Source organism: Vespa velutina, chromosome 1 (assembly GCF_912470025.1).
Source record: "Vespa velutina chromosome 1, iVesVel2.1, whole genome shotgun sequence".
Taxonomy (NCBI): Eukaryota; Metazoa; Arthropoda; class Insecta; order Hymenoptera; family Vespidae; genus Vespa; species Vespa velutina.
Genome location: NC_062188.1, coordinates 10070631 through 10088460, shown reverse-complemented (window position 1 = coordinate 10088460; position 17830 = coordinate 10070631). Strand labels below are relative to the sequence as shown.

The window sequence follows — 17830 nt, the reverse complement described above, 5'->3', positions numbered from 1 at the left end:
CCGCGTTTGCTTTTGCGAAAACTTTTCCGAGTTTTCTCTATCGAATTCCGCGTCCGTGGCTGTCGATAAAATGAGAGGCGTTACTCGGGTGGTCTTCATAGGACGGGCAAGAAGGGTGGAGGAGAGGGAAAGGGGTAAGAAAGTTTTCATTTGATTTTCTAGACTATTCCTAGAGTTGCTTGTTTTCTCGTGGATGCCTAACGTTTACTCGGGATTAAAAATTAATCGCAATTGGTTGAACGCAAAATTGGCGAGACGAAAGAACGAATATTTTAGGTTAAAAATACAAAAAATACAGAAGTTTCTTTCTACAGGAGTTCATCGATTATTTTTATTTTGAAATAGTACTTTTCTCGATAAATATTGTTAATTATTCGAAATCTGATATGAGCAGATGTAGATATGCATAAATTATGATATTTGACTTCAAATTCAGCCAGAATTTAATCGCCAATTAAAATGTATGTAGTTGATATATGTATATCTATCCGCTGTCCTTACGAATCGTTTGATGATTTTTCGAAAAATTAGAGAAAATACATATATGTTCATACACACACATACGTTTATTCATCATGTTTGTATCGCATAATTTTATACTATATCTTGGTACTCAAATAATATTATTTAATTATTTTATTATTACTTTATTATATATTTATTACCATACGTTATTACGAATTATATAGAAATATTTGCATCGATCAAAGAAAGGTAAAGACGATAGACGACAGTCATTTTCGTCATGAATGAATCTCATCGACATTCGCGTCGCGTTTCGCGAAGTGGAAATGGGTTTAACTGCACCGGCGAGCAGAAAAAAAGGGGAAAATATAATGGTGATGGATCGACGAAGCTCTAGTAATAGTAGGGACGACGATTTTCGCTTGCTTTTCTCTCTCTTTCTCTCTCTCTCTCTCTCTCTCTTCTTTTTTTCCCATTTTTTCCATTCTTTTTTTACTTTTTTCCTTTTTTTTTTTTCTTTTTTCTTGTTTTTGTTTGTCGGTCGTCGTTAGCTTTTCACATTGCGCTTTACCTCTACGGCTATTACAACGACAGTGGTTTTAAGTGCTTCGTAACTCGGTACGATATAAAATCGTACGAGTTCGCCCTCCGAGTGCGCTTATTTCCAGGTAAGGTTGCAAAATAATTTATTAAAAAATACAACGACGACTATGCCATAAATGTGTTACGCGCTCTCCGACGGGTTGGTATATTTCGAAATAAAAGTCGAGTAAAAAAGGTTTCGGGAGTATCCGTAATTTCTTATTTTAACGTGCGGCAAATGTACATACATCAAAGTAAAGGAAGAAGGAAATAAAAAGGAAAGGCGAAAAAAAAATGGAAAACCTCGGAAGAAATCTCGTATGTCAAGATATTTCAACTGGAGCATAAATCTTCAAGAATTTCAATCCACTAACGTAACTTCTTCTTTTTTTGGTTTAACCAATGTATAAAAAACATACTAAAGAATTTAATCGTTAGTGATTAACACATTTTATGCAAGATGTTTAAAATTTTATATCTTTTTCTTGTCAAGGACTATTTTTGACGATTTTGTGAAATATATTTTACACCATTAAAATTTCACACAGACTTTGAACCTATCATTAGAATTTAATGAAAATTTTTTATTTCTATATACTAAAAAATTATTTTAATATAACAAAAGGGCCTAACAAACAATAATTTTTCGACAGTTTCGTATATTGTGCTTAAAGAAAATTATTTGTTTACATTTAGTAATAAGTTACACATATATCTTTTTTATTAATAATGCAATAGCGCATAGTATCCTTCGAAACTGTTTTTTTCCTAAAACGGGATTATGAAAGAATTTAATTAAATATAAAAGCATTATAGTAACAAAAAAATAAGACAACGGATATAAGAAACGCATTAAATATAGTAGAACTAAAAACTGTCTTGACTCCCGAAAAATGCATGGATTAAGTAAAAACAAAATTTTTTATAGCCCAATTTCCTATGTTGTAATTTATTAGAAATGAATGAAGAAAAAAAAGAATACAAAAGATCGGAGAAAACAATATTCTCGGAAACTTTTCCTTTCAATGAGAACAAGAGAAAGTAGCTGACAAAAGGTCAACACGCTTTCTCTTTCTTTTCCTCAAGGGTCATAAGAGTAGTAAAAGTGCACGTTTGGATTTAGCTCGAGAACATAACAACGACGACGACGGCAAAAACTATGTATGTATTACGAAGCAAACACTTATTCGTAAAATATTTCAGAGAGAGAGAGAGAGAGAGAGAGAGAGAGAGAGAGAGAGAGAGAGAGAGAGAAAGAGAATTGGGTAAATTTGTTGAAGAAGCATGTTTACCCAATGAAAAGATCAAAGAAAAATATTACAGCAGTTACATTACTTACCTGTCTTACTTACCTACTTTGATTTGACGCAATCGACTTGAACGAAAGGAAGAGCAACATGCTATCACCTCTGATATCACATCGAGATACGTAGGTTACTTTCCTCTCCTCCTTTTTGTCCTCTATTTTTCCTTCCGATCGTTCGATGTTTGCCTTCCACCGTGACGGATGGTGGTTAATGGACCGATTCATTTCAGAAACTATCAGTGTGGTAACGACGAGAAGGAAAAGGGGTTTATTCGTTCGAACGGAAAGATTCCGAGAATTTCTCTTCTTTCTCTTACTCGTGTTCCTCTTCCATCTGAAGCTATTATCCATGCTTTTTCTCATCTCTCTCTCTTTATCTATCTATCTATCTATCTATCTATCTATCTATCTATCTATCTATCTATCTATCTATCTATCTATCTATCTATCTATCTATCTATCTATCTATCTATCTATCTATCTATCTATCTATCTATCTATTTATCTATCTATCTGTCTTTTCCTCTCTCTCTCTCTTTTTTCTCTGCCTTTCCTTTACCTCGCCGGTTTCTATCTTCGTCGCCCTATTTTATTAAGTGCTAAGAGACGACGCTTAATTAGTTATCGATCCGGTAATAAAATCAGCACGCCGGAATTAAACGGCACTTCGTCTCTCTCTCTCTCTCTCTCTCTCTTTCTCTTATACGCGCGATGAAGAAAAGATAATTACAACTTTAGCAGCCTTGTTTCTCTCAGTAATAAGCATGCGCGTCTATAAATTCCTCCATGGCTGGCGAACTTTTCGAGACTAGGCACCAGCCGTTTTCGGAGTCTTAATTAAAATAGTTCCTGTATGGCCACGTCATAAAAAAAAAAGTAAGAAAAGGAAATATTTCAAATTCTTTCGGTTATTTCTATTTTTAATTGATCTATTTTTCATGTTTAAATTAATGCCAATATGAAAAGAATCCTTCATCAGGAAAACCGTAAAAATATTCGTCTATTCACGTTTCTAATTTCCAGATTTAAAAGAGAGATAAAATAAACGATAGGCAATGAAACCAAAGTTAGAATCATTCAAGCAGAAATATAGATTTCAATCATCGATAAATAAACGAATTCAATTTTATCAATGATTTTTATTCAGAAATAGCCTAGTAGATTATATAAAAGCTTTTTTCGTGATAACAGATTGGCCTAGAACCGATTCTTTTGTTTCATAGAAACAAGTACAACCGGCATGCTATATACTATTACACACCGCATAAAATAAATTTGTAAGGTTCTTTGTTCTCTTTCGGTTATACATACTGTTATCATTAAACGTATCGCGAGCAAAGCTTTTCGCATTTTGAAAGAATAATGAAAGTATATATATATATACATACATATATATATATATATACATATATATATATATGTATATATATACATATATATCTTTCTTTCTCTTTCTCTCTCTCTCTCTCTCTCTCTCTCTCTCTCTCTCTCTCTCTCTCTATGCCTTACTCTACCTCTCTTCGTTGTTTTACATTGTAACACGCTCTTTGTATCGACAAAGTGGGCAGGTCAAGATCCTTAGGGACTTATAGAGCATAATAAACATTCTCCTATCCGGCGTGCCCATCTTTTATTGTACTCTAGGTCCTCCTCCTCTTCTTCCTCCTCCTACTCTTTCCTTTCGTTGGAAAGGAAAATAAGGTTGGAATACAAAAGAAGATAGAAAACGAAATGGTCACGGAGAGAGGTCGAATAAGTACGAATAGACACTTGGAGTGGAGTAGGGGGGAGCGAAGGAAGGAAAAAGCGTAAAAGAATAGCTGAAAAGAATGAAAGCTTAGAAAGAAACGAAGGATTATCGTCCGATTGGGATCTAATGTTTCTCGTGCATGAAATACAAAAGTAAAAAGGTAAAGAAAAAAATTGAAGATTTTCACGTTTGCGTCCTTTAATACTACTAATATTTTTAATAATATTTTTGTGTCCTCTAATATTACTAATAATTCTAATATTTCTAATAATATTTCTTATAACAATTTAAATGAAATAAAAAGAGAAATATCGCAGAAAGAAGAATTTGTTATTTTTATTTTATTTAAGCGAGCTTAGAAGTTTAGCATCATCGTAAGACAACGCAATGTAGCGTTGAGTATACGTATGAAAATTTATTGCTACCTTATACGAGTTCACAAAACGCATATATAAAATGATCTTAGAAGAAGGGAGAAGTTATTTCTTCGAGGGATTCAGAGACGAGATAGCTCCCTGAAGATCAGATAAGAGAATAGAAATCAAGATAGGCGGATCCGCTGCAGGTGGGAGAGAAAGAGAAGGAAAAAAAGAAAGAAAGAGAGAGAGAGAGAGAGAGAGAGAGAGAGAGAGAGATACGAGAAAGTTCATGTTGCTGGAAGAAGTTAAAAGAACTCGAAGAAGAAGAAGAAGAAGAAGAAGAAGAAGAAGAAGAAGAAGAAGAAGAAGAAGAAGAAGAAGAAGAAGAACAAAAAGAAGAAGAGGAAAAAGAAAAAGAAGAAGAGGAAGAAGAAGAGGAGGAGAAGAAAGAAGTGGAATCGACTAGTTCTTCGTAGATAAATCGAATCTCGGAAGGGGGAACTTTTCGATAGTGATGGCTCGAGATTTATGAAAGAAAAGGAGGTAAGGTAAACGAATGATAAGTAGGTTGGAGACGAACAAAAAGTAGGAAAGAGAGTGGTGGTGAGTGGGAAGACGGGAGGAAGATGGCGTAAAAGGAGGGTTAGGAGATGGGGTGATGGAGGAAGGGCATGGTAATACGTAAAAGGCGCGAGAATGGAACGATAGAGAGAAAGAGAGAAAAGGAGTTCCTAGAGAACGAGGTGGCATGCGCTGAAGCGACTTGACGAAGTACATACTTCGACTGGCTCGACGACGACGTTCCGCTTTAAAGATAACGAAGCAAGTTCTTCGCGTAGTAAAGGTAAGTAACCGATGTGGCGCTCGTCGAGTGTTTACAGAAACTGTCTCTGAGTAGAGAGCGACAGGTGGCTCCATACTACGTTTATCTATTCTCCATCTCTCTCTTTCTCTTTATCTTTATCCTCTCTCTTTTGCTACTCCTTTTCAAGTCGACCGAGGTTCGCTCGGGGGTGTGATTTAAAGTGTAAACTTAAATATTCCAGTTAGTATCTTCGTGCAAATAGATTCGATATTAATGGAGCTTCAGTAGAGCGAGTTACTAAATAGAAAGAGAGAGAGAAAGAGAGAGAGAGAGAGAGAGAGAGAGAGAGAGAGAGGAAGAAGAAGAAGAAGAAGAAGAAGAAAGGTTAGAGGACGGATATTAGTGCGCTTACACGAACTTACCTAGCCGAGATAATTACCGTCACGAGAAACTATACCACGGAGAAATTAGGGCCAAACTGTCTTCGTTCTACGTTGCAGAGATACGCCTAAACGAATGTGTATCCTCGAATATAACGATGTCTCTCGTATAGTTGTATTTCTCTCACTATGGTTTTATCTATCTTCCTAAAAAATTTTCAATCGCTTCGCTAAAAACCTAAGGTCTACTTGTAAATTTTCTTTAACGCGCGTACGTAGATATTTATAAAGGATAATAAAAGTTTAAAATAATGAATAATTAATCGGACATAACGGTTTATGTTTCGGTGTTGTAATGATGTTATTATATATCTTTATTTTTTCTCTCTTAAATGGAAAAAAAAGAAAGTATTTTTTAAAAGGAGCATTTAGAAAAGGATAAAGGGAAAAAGACTCAAAAATACCGATCTTATGTTAGAGAAAAATAATTGAAGCTTTATTCTTTACATACCATAGCAGGCGAGATACAAGTCTCGGCGTCGCGACAACATCATCGAAGTGAAAACGAGTTCTTCGTCTTCGTGATGTCGTCGTGCACACCGACGGATATACAAACGAATATCGGGGATAGATTTTTGGTAAAGTCGTAACGTCCACGAGAAATCGACGTTGACGGTAAGTGGTTTTTTTGGGATTTGAATAGATTGGGTCATATTTTTTATCGTACAACAACAACAACAACGGCATAACGGAGTTTTGTCCTCGTGATTATGACGATGATAGTAGTCGCTTGACCAATAAATCAGATAGTTATTGTTGTTCGGTCACGCCAAGAGAGCTGCCAATTTATGGAGATTTGTTATGGTCGTGGCGTCACCTGGTTGCAACCTTAAAGCTTCTCTATATGCAGCGGCCGCTTGCTTGTATTTCCCGTTCAGGTGAAGGATTGCACCAAGATTCGTATGACTTCGTGCCTCGTGCGGCCTCAGATTTGCTGCGTGCCTATACCAGATCTCAGCTTCATCACGACGATCCGCTTGACGAAGAGCCGATGCAGCTGCAACCGAGAGCTCATAGTCCGACTTCGAAAGCTCAGCAGCTCTTAACTGTTCTTCCGCAGCTTCTACTAATCTTCCTTGTGACGTTAGGAATATCCCTGTGACACATAAGTGATTTTCTTAATAACAATTACATCAAAATTTCATTATGTAATATAAGATGATATTCTCCGAAAATAATCATGTAAATGACATGTGTTTACTTTATAACAAAATATTGATATTGTTAAGAGAAATAATGTGAACATGTACGAGTATTTCCTAAGTTTTAAGAAATTAATCATTTACAGGATTTAATACGATAAACATGGATTGTAATATTTTAAAACATCATGATCGTTTTTATGATCTATTAAAAACATAGATTCTTATAATATTTACAAAGCTTACAAGCTTTTATCATTTTTGGAATATATTCTCAAAAAATTACACAAGAAACTAAGATGCGAACTTCCTTACGTATTCTATTTTATTATCATTTGTTCAAAATATGATTTTGTAAAATTCGTTTTACTTTAGAACACCTCATAGAGATATCGACTATCCATTGATTTTTTTCAAAGAAACGAAGTTATTTATTTTCGAACAAAATTTATCACCTAAAATAGTAACGTGCCTCTTGTAAATCAGCGTCATGGGTATCGCTCATTCTCGCCCGAATAAACTTTTCCATGAATGCGCTAGCGATAAGAAAAACAATGGCGCGATCGCGAGCACGAGCGCGAACGCGAACGCAAGCGTCGATAGAGAAAAGCGATGAAAAATAACGACGAGCTTCGGGCATGGCACTTGGGGCTCCGTTTTATTGTTTCGCGTATAGGGAAAACATTTGTTCGAAGGATATACGGAGGCACGTATTTTCTTTGAAATTTTCGCGCCGTCGTTATTTTCCACGATGATATGATGTGAGTTTCTCGCACATTGTTAAAAAAAAACCAGTTATAAGAGGAGAGAGAGAGAGAGAGAGAGAGAGAGAGAGAGAGAGAGAGAGAGAGAGAAAGAAGCATGTAATTTTTGTGATACATAACGTAAAAGCATGTTACAATTATTCAATTAATGATAAACATCCGAAAGGGACAAATATTTAATTAGAAATTTTTATACGAATTTAAATTGGATGTTTATTATTATGTGAGTATCCTCGCTTTGTTGAAGTAAAAAATTTGAAATTGTAAGAAGACGAAGAAAGGAGATAGAAGAAATAGAGAAACTTCTAATGCTTGTGACGTAAAACGTAGTAACATATTTATTCAATGAATTAATAAGAGAAAACATGTGATAGGAAAACGAATTTTGCTCAGGAAAGTTTTATCTGTCGAACTTGTATCCGATGTTCGATGATTTGAATTTTGTACACGTCGTTAATGTATAAAACGTCAAAAGAAAAAGACAGAGAATAAGAGAGAGAGAGAGAGAGAGAGAGAGAGAGAGAGAGAAACATGTAATGTTTGTGGTATAAAATGTAGAAACATGTAATATTTATTCGATGAATAAGCGAGAAAACGTGTGAAAGGGAACAAATTCAGACGGGAATTTATATATATGTCGAAGTTACCTTTTCTTATTCATTGCGATTTGTTATCATTTCTCTCCCTCTCTCTCTTTTCTTTCTTTCTCTCATGCTTTACCAACCCCTTCGCAAATATTATGACAGTATTTATGGCAAATCTGTCCCCTTTGTCTTCCTCGCAAAACGATTCTCCTCGATTCTCAGATATCCACTTTGTCTCGACGTCTTGTCCCTACCGAGGAAATTCTCGACTACCTCTTTGTACGCGATTCTCTAGGATGCTCAAGAATCAATTATTCTGTTGTTACAATGGATGAGGAATTTTCACTTTAAGAAAGGGGACATTCAATTTCGAGGATAAGAGCGACGAGATAGAAAGAGAGAAGAGAGAGAGAGAGAGAGAGAGAGAGAGAGAGAGAGAGAGAGAGAGACAAGAGATGGATGAGTATTTCATTATCCTAATAACGAAGAAGAATCTATATCTACAACGTTGTGAATGGTTACTGGATGTTTCAAAAGCAAAATGAAGAAAAAAAGGAAAATGAAAAAAGAAGAAGATAAAAAAGAAAAGAAGAGAAAATCTATGATTTAAGAAGATTATTATCATTGAAAGCTGGTTAAAATAATCGATAAAAGGAGTTTCCCATCGATAGATTCGAGAAAGCTCTAATTAAAACAGTATTCTGTTGTACCTACCGTAATGATGGTGTACGCTCGGATCGTCCGGCGCTAACCTACGGGCTCTCAGGAACCATCTCTCAGCTTCCAGGATGCGACTCGACTGTAAAAGAAAGAACGCTTCAGCGCTCGCTGTTCGATCATCCATTGCGAGAGGAGAAAACGTTTACTTGATTACTTTCTCGAGCATCTATTTGATCGAATAAATAAGTTCGAAAAGATAAGTCGGGAATGGAGGAGAAAGTTGTTAGCAAAGAAAAAGAAGAAAAATAAAAGCAAAAAAAAAAGAGAACATATTGGCAATCCACTAGTCGAGATTTTCCTATTTGCATTTACTACAAATGTTTATTATAGATATATCCATATGCCAATAATTAGGATCAAAGTTGTCTTAATAAAAAATTCAATTTATCATTCATTTTCAATCGAAAATTTCTATATCGATTCGCATTGTACAAAAAAAAAAAAAAAAAAGAAAGAAAAACAAAAAGAAGGCAATGTATCGAAACAAATCATGTCTTGGGTTACGTTTCTCTACTATTGTATTAAATTCGATTGTTGATGTAAGTATATTTATAAATAAAATATATAATATCTTCATTATTCATATATAATGTTCATTACTAACAATAATAAAGAAATGTCAAATATAATTTGTACATCTTGAGAGAGATTAATTCATATTTTGTTTCTCATGTTTCTTTTTTTTCCTCCGTTTTTTCTCTTTTTACACAGAAACAACTCGAACGGTCCGTAGATAATCTCTCTTTCTCCCTGGGTTTCCTTGGTGTAAGCCAATTCTGCCATAAAAATCACTTTGTCCGACCATGTTAGACTTCCTGTTGTGAGAATCGAGGCAAGTGATGTGGGTCAACGTTCGTGTACGAACGAGATTTTGTTGGTCAATTGACGCATTCGTCCGGTCGAAATAGCTCTAACTACTTACGTGTCGAGTCCAAGGTTTGTCAAGTGATGTAGGTCGATACGTGATCGGACTAAGGAACGTCGACTAGCAAACGCGTCGAGCTTATCAATTCTCGAAGGAAGAATTCGACGATCTTCCACTCTTTTCATACCGTATTCTTCCGATGAACTAACTTTCTTGTTCGATGAGTCGTGAAAAATATATGATTGTTGGGGAGGGGATTCGGTCGACATTTTCTGCATTTTGTAACGCGACATTTAAACGTTTCATACGAAACGACAGACATGAAACGTACTTTTTCGAAGTCGTTTCAAACTTTATAGGAAAGGACATTTATTTTTTTTATCCTTTTTCTTTTTCCGTTTTTTTATTTTTGTTTTTTCTTATTCTTCCTCTATTTCTCTTCTTCTTTTTACCTCTCTCTCTCTCTCTCTCTCTCTCTCTCTCTCTCTCTCTCTCTCTCTCTCTCTCTCCCACTCTTTCTTTTCGAAGTACCTACCGACAAAGTCGAAAGTTCAACGGATGACGTAAGTCAGATCGTAATCCGACTTGGAAACTTGACTCGCGGCGATCCGACAAGGTGGAAACGATTTAAAACTAGTAACGACTTACGTTTCGAGCCAGAAGTTTTCCGTAAGTGATGTGGGCCGGCACATGGTCAGGCTGGCTGGCCAAACTCGCTTGGAACCATCTCTCAGCCTCGGCATACTGTTGCAGCCTCGACAACGTCTCTCCCAGTAGATTGTAAACGCTCTGCAAGTGACAAGTCAATCTTTCTTTATGTGCTCCAAGTAATTACGTTTCAACGACGCTCGAACGGGAAGGAGGGATGAGGACATTTACCGAATTACAAATACGTTTATGAAAAGTAAATTAGAATTTTCTTATTCGTTCATAAATATAATGTTTACATGATATCTAAGTATTTGTTTCTACTTTTCTTTTTTTTTACAACTACACGAAAAATGACGGATTTCTTCGAAATCGAAAGACCACCGAGCAGTTTTTAAACTCCACATTGCGCGCGGGAAACTTACGGACTAATATTTCAATGTGTGCGATAAATCCGCGAGAGGAAAAGGTAATTGGTCTGAAAAGGATAGTAGGAGAGGGAGAGAGAGAGATAGAAATAGAGAGAGAGAGAGAGAGAGAGAGAGAGAGAGAGAGATAGAGGAGGGGAGAAAGAGGGAGGTAGGGGAAATCAGGTTAAGAAGTTTTCTGATTTTCAGGGCCGACGGCTGCCGCTAATGGCCAACGAAACTCGAAGATCCGGCGCTCACGTACACGAAGAGATCGAAAGGAGTTTTCGTAAGTAGAGTATGGGGTAGCGTTACGGAGCAACCAACACTGAAAGCTCCCTTTGTTATTGGACCGAAAGAGAACACAAAAAGAGAGACCGGTAGAACGCGTATCTTGGCGTCTAACTTGTAGGCTAAAAACTTTTATGATTTTGTTCACGCTGGACGTGCGAGGGAAGTAAAAAAAAGAGAGAAAGAAGAAGAAAAGAAAAGGAAAATAAAAAAAGAAGAACGAATAGAGAAAAAAAAAGTGAAAAAGAAGAAATAAAAGGAGGGGAGAGACGTTGGCGAACCTTCGCGAACGTAAAAGACAAATGGCAAGTCGAAGGTAAAGAAAAGGAAGAAATAAGAGAGATCGAATATCGAACTCGCTCTTACTCGATTCGATTGTTCCATGATTCGATAGATCTTCTCTCTCTCTCTTTCTCTCTCTCTCTCTCTGCTCTACGTTTCGTGTCCGCTGATTATGTAGGTCAACGTGAAATAATCTGTATCGATCACGCGTAAGTAATGGAGAGCACATCATGAAAAGTTCGATTTACTTTTGCTTCCGTTTATGCACAAAAATTTCTATCCTTTTACCTTTCTCGTTCTCTCTCTTACACTCCATTTCGTTCTTTGTTTAAACGATAATATCATTTTTATAAAGTATTTTAAAATTGAAATTCACATTCTTCGTGCTGAAATAGGCGTGTCTAATTACTTTTGATTTATTTTCAGAAAGGAGGAAAAAAAGGGAGAGAGAAAGAGAATAAAAGGAAAATGGTTTTAAAAAAAGCATAAGAGCTTTCGACTGGAAATGTTCACCAAAGCTATATATATATATATATATATATATATATATATATATATATATATAACTATAAAACAAAGAGAGAAAAAGAAGAGATATTGAGAGAGAGAGAGAGAGAGAGAGAGAGAGAGAGAAAACAAAATTGTTCACTTGCGATATTTTTCGGAATATCGCAAGATATAATGCCGAGAGACGAGATAAAATGAAGAATAGGTGCAAAAATGAAAGTATGGTTACATCGTCAAATAATGCACTTTATGAAACTTTAATATAGGCAGAGAGAAAAGAAAGAAGAGAAAAGAAAAAATGTAATCATAGGCATTGTTCTTGGTGATTATTCACTTGGACTAGTTTTCAAATGTGTTACACGCGGTCGCATTTAGGCTTACAAGCCACTCACTGCACCAGATGGTGCACCGTCATTATCGCTTTCCCGAGTTATCGATTTCTATTTGTTACTATCGTTTTGTTACTCTCCCGCTATTCATTCTCTCTCGCTCTGTTGAAAATGCTTCTCTCTCTCTCTCTCTCTCTCTCTCTCTCTTTTTTTATTTCGTTGAAGATTGCTACATCGGTTGCCGCCAATACCCGATATTACTTTCTCTCTCTCTCTTTTCTTTAAATCTTTCCGACTTTAAATCCGCGAGAAGGGTCGAAAAGGAATACTTTCGGACGATCGAACTTCTTTGCCTTCTTCGTCGTCTTAGTTGAAACTTTTCCTCCCCGACGAAAGGACAGTGAAAAGAATGAAGTTAAGTGAAGAAAAGAGATAGAAATTTACCTATGAATATTCATATTCCTCGATAATGCAAGCTCGAAATCGATTTGTTGATCAAAAGTAAATGCAAAGTTTAAGTTTATCTTCTTGCCAGGGGAGAATGGCAATGATAGATAGATAGTAGATATAGTAGATAAATATGCATTTTCTATCGATTTTTCAAACTTTCGCAATTTTCCATATGGATTATCGGCGTGATGAAAGAGAGTCCACGATTTCGTTATTCTTTCTTTCATTTATATTCTTTGTCCCAATTGACCACCGTCATTATTGCTATCATACTATTACGATAAAAGCAAGTTTAATGATTGCGGTCATATTCATAATTCCTCCCCAAAAAAATAATCGGATTTACCTAGCGTCATTTCGGTTTCTCCGGGGGTTCATTATCTATAACGTTGATATTTTTTGTTTGACCGTCGTGCGTATATTTGTGTATAACGACGGATAAAAGCGGTTACATCATATATCACGTGTCTGACACGCAGTTAATTATGCTAATGGTTTATCATCGATCGCAGCTCGCCTATTGTACTCTGGATAGAGCGAGTGAAGCAACGAGAGATAGACGGATAGATAGATAGAAAGAGAGGGAGAGGGAGAGGGAAAGAGAGAGAGAGAAAGAGAGAGAGAGAAGATAATATCAGTATATGCGCATGTGCATATATGGACAGCCATTTGAAAAATCCACTGATACGTTTTCAGTATATCGTGCTCTCTCTTTCTTTCTCTCTCTCTCTCTCTCTCTCTCTCTCTGTCTCTCATTCTCTCTTTCTCTTGTTATCACATCATTTATTGCTAGAGTATGTTCACGATTTTATTTTTCCTTTTAAAAATCTACTTTTGACATCGAACCCTGCATTCTCCGTATTATTTATTACAGAGACTTCTTTCAAGCTTCTCCTATGTCGTAATTGTCCTCGTTGTATGTTGGATAATCATAACAGGATAATCACCGATAACGACGACGACAAGGACGACTAAGACAATGTCAAAGCGCTCCCGGGGAAAAAACTCATCCCGCTTTCCTTTCTTTTTCATATTTTTCTTTTATCAAAGATTATAGTCGGAAAATAATTATAACATGGCCTTCGTTTTTCATATCGACATAGTTCGAAGAAACGAACGTATTTCATTCGTGTAACCTTAGGATATCCTTTATAGCAATTTTCTTTCTCGTATAAAACAAAAAAAAAAAAAAGAAAATGGAGAACAAGAATTTATTCAATTCTACTTTATAATATTCATAATATTCATAAAAATTTTATAATATTTATAATATTCATAAAATTTTATAATATTCAGAAATATTTTATAATATTCATAAAAACGATGAGTGTTATCTACTTTTAATTAAATAGAACGAAGAATAGAGAATAGAGAATAGAGAATAGAGAAGGAGAATAGGAAAAATAGAGAATAGTTGTAATATGGAAGAAAAACAAAAAAAAAACTAATAAATAAAAAGAAAAATGTGGTCGGGTACGCGCCCGCGCGCACGCGAGTGTCTCGTGACATCGTTTTATGACGATCGATGAAAGGCGTGGACGATAAAGCGTACGACAGAAAGAGAATCGATCGTAGTGAGCCAACAAAAAACGAGAATAATGCTTTCCAACCGATGTGTGCTCAGGTCTACGCGTTTTTCCGCATTATCGGTCTGTTTCATTTTATGGAATGTGCATATAACAGTGTATAGGATAAAAAGGATATCCTGGTTCATTGGTAAATGTAACACACGTGACAGTCTCTCTCTCTCTCATTCTCTTTCTCTGTCTTTTTTTTTTTTTTGTAGAAATGTACTTTTCATTTGGAAAAACGAATACTGATAACGCGGAATATCCTTCGTAATAATACTTGCCAACAAGCGCAAATGGGAAAGAAGGGGAGCGAAAAGAATAAAAAAAGGAAAAAAAAATAAAAGATAGAGATACACACGTACACGAAGAGATTTTCTTTCTTTCCTTTTTTTCTTTCTTTCTTTTTAAACGCGTTATCGTTTCCCACTATTTTCGACGATATTAACGATCGCGAATTAGCGACGGAGGACTTTTCAGTGTAATTACGACCGCCACCGACTAAACGAATGAATCAACGAACATATAATTAGTTCGTCTTCTCGTGGGAGTTATCAACGACAACGACAACGATAACGACAACGACAACGACAACGACAACGACAACGACAACGACAACGACAACGAGACACGAAAGCCGGGCCAACAACGACGACTGCTCGATCGTTCGTTACTCACGTGTCATTAGTCGTATTAACTCGCAAACGTTCCAACGTTATGAATTTTGCGCGGAGCAAGACGACGGGCTCGCTCTAATTTGGTAATAATAGATAATTAATGCACATGCTCACGCAGCAATCATTTCGCATCGTCATTTATTTTCCTGATATTTCAATTGTTATTATTACATATACATATTACATTTACATACATATATTATATATGTATTCAATACATATATTCTACATTATGCGTACATTAGTCGAAGAATAGAATGGAATTTTTATATTTTATCGAAAAGAAATATTTATTAAAGGGGAAATTATCTTCTAAGATCAGGAAAATAATAAAAACGAAAGAAAGAAATGTAAAAATTAGAAACGTAGAAAATATAAGACTGTGTGATATATTCAAATTGATTTAAAAAGTAAATAATGATTATATGTATATATATAATATATATAATATAATATATATACATATATATTATTAGTAGTAAATGTAAATATGAATGCGATAAAGTCATTTATTGAATATAGTCATTATTGCTAATAATTAAATGTTATTTATCTCATTTCTGTAAACAATGCAAAGTCAATAACATTAACTTTTCTGTAACAATTCCAGTATTTTCACCGCTATTAAAATGAATTTAACGACTTCACAGTACAAAAATGAATCAATCATTTTACCGAGAGTTTTCTTTTCTTATTATTGTGTAAATAAGCTCAACGAGTGTATATGAGTGACTATTTGGCGGGAGCTGAAACGATTAGTATTATAAATTATGTATTACCAGTGATATAATATGAAATATAGAGTTATATAATTGAATCGTCCATTTCCTATATTTACTATGAAAATTTTTTGTGCATAAAAATTTACTTTTTTCGAAATCACGAGAAATTGTCATTTTAAGTACAGATATTCGGCTGTTTTTTCTTTTTAATGTCTGACAACAATTATGTCGTTTTAATCGATATAAGAGGTGGAAGTCATATAGTAATAATTTTATTTAAATTATTTAAAATTTGTCAGACATAATAGATTATGACTCTGTAACTAAAGTATGACAAGTTTTGGAAGTATTTGTAGCGTCAATATAATATATAATATCTCTGATCTTATTAATTTTGTTAACAAATGTTTCAAATAAAAGTTTCTGGGTTTTTAGGGGTAAAATGTAATATATATTGCAATTATTTTATAGAGATTGCTGTTGTCAAAATATTGAAACCATTCCTTTGGCTATATTTTAAATATTAACTCTATATTTTAACCCTTTATGTTGTTGAGAATATTAATACGAATCTAACGAGCACCTCCTCTGTTCTTTTTCTCTGATATTTCATTTGTGATTTATGACTTTTTAACAAACACTTCACTATAACTTCAAAAAATTATTATAAAAAAAGAACAACGGGATTTGAAAAAGTATTAGTCATATTGTGATAATAGTGTAGTTTTGTTGTAGTGAAATGGTGGATAGATACAACGGGTTTTGATACTGTTATGAACATGGATATAACGTGATTTCGAACTGTACTCAACTTTTATTGTTGGTATTTTTACCCATGATAATAAATGTGTTTTTCCTATTTTTCACATTCGAAAAATATGTAGTTTCGGTTCAGTTTAAATATGGCATAAAAAATTCTTATTTTGATTTTTAATAGACATAACGGCTTTTAGAAATGGCACAGATTCATATACGATGCATATACTATTACACGTGTTCATTCATACGAAAAGTATGGGTTAGCTACTCTCGTAAATATGTATCTTCGTACATGGATGCGGTATAAACAATTAGAGTCTACGAAATGGGGAGCGTTGTAATTAGACAGCTGCTTGGTAACGCTCGGAAAGCGACCGCAAAGACGCTTTGATGTACGTACATACGTAGGTATGTACATGTGAACAACTAAGAATGGCATAATTCGTCATGACATCAAGAGACAATTGGTTTCTTGATTTAACGTGGTAAAAATAATGATAGTAATATTTCGTATAATAGTTATTTGTCCCGTTATTAGATATTTATGAAGGTCAAGATTAGATATTTTTATATCCGTTAATTATCTATAATTTAGAATATTATGTATCATCAATAATTATCTTTTTTCTTTTTAATGCTAATTAAGTTTCGTTCGCGCATACCTTGCCTGGATATTAATTATAAATTTATTATGTAGTACAATTTGATACTTGTAATTACATTTTTGAAAATGTCGGACACACCTATTACCTCCATAAGGAACACGACCAAACGTACGGTGACGCGAATGAACATGAACGCGATAGGCAAGGAGACTAATCGCTGAGAATAATCCGATTAACGCGGCATCCTGCGTTTTGCGTAATCGCTTAAGCATAGTTAATGTGGAAGGACCAACCACGATGATGGAAGATATGTATATTCATCTTTGATTCTCAGCCGTTTAAACCATTACTATTATTAATGTTAACAATCTTACGCGGTATTAAAATCTGATTATGCATTATGTCGTTCTTTTTTCGTGTTTAACTGGTTAAACATTTATTTCGGTTCTCGAATTGTATTTAAGAGTAAAAATAAAAAAAGAAAATTTAATTGTAAAATCAAACTGCAAAACATCACTTTTAACTATAACTATATACTATAAACAATTTTATTCGATTGTTCGTTGGTTCGTGTATGATAGATTTAACAGAAAAAATAAATCTGATTTCTTTGTATTCAATTTCACGTGCCACGTATATGGATCTACTACATGTGTGGATGTCAGCCTGGACGATAATTTTTAACGTTTTATTATATAATTTTAGCACATTTTCGAAATACATTAAAAAGTTTTAACGATAAATAAATGTTACTCATCAAATCAGGATAAAGTTGAAATACTTTATGCATGATAGAATATTAT

General features: G+C 34.6%; 1 protein-coding gene across 2 annotated transcripts in view; it reads right to left on the bottom strand.

Annotated features, from left to right (window-relative positions):
* Window positions 1–6121: 6121 nt before the first annotated feature.
* LOC124956056 (protein O-mannosyl-transferase TMTC2) overlaps window positions 6122–17830 on the bottom strand; it is a 242873-nt gene continuing 231164 nt past the window's right edge. Inside the window, exons 8-10 of one of the 2 annotated variants that reach the window (XM_047511428.1) lie at window positions 10431–10571; window positions 8912–8996; window positions 6122–6803 (exon numbers count right to left, since the gene is read on the bottom strand). In XM_047511428.1, the coding sequence (XP_047367384.1) occupies window positions 6472–6803; window positions 8912–8996; window positions 10431–10571 (558 nt within the window). In that variant the 3' untranslated portion in view covers window positions 6122–6471. The remainder of the gene's footprint in view (window positions 6804–8911; window positions 8997–10430; window positions 10572–17830) is intronic. The other variant, XM_047511434.1, reaches the window with a different exon arrangement.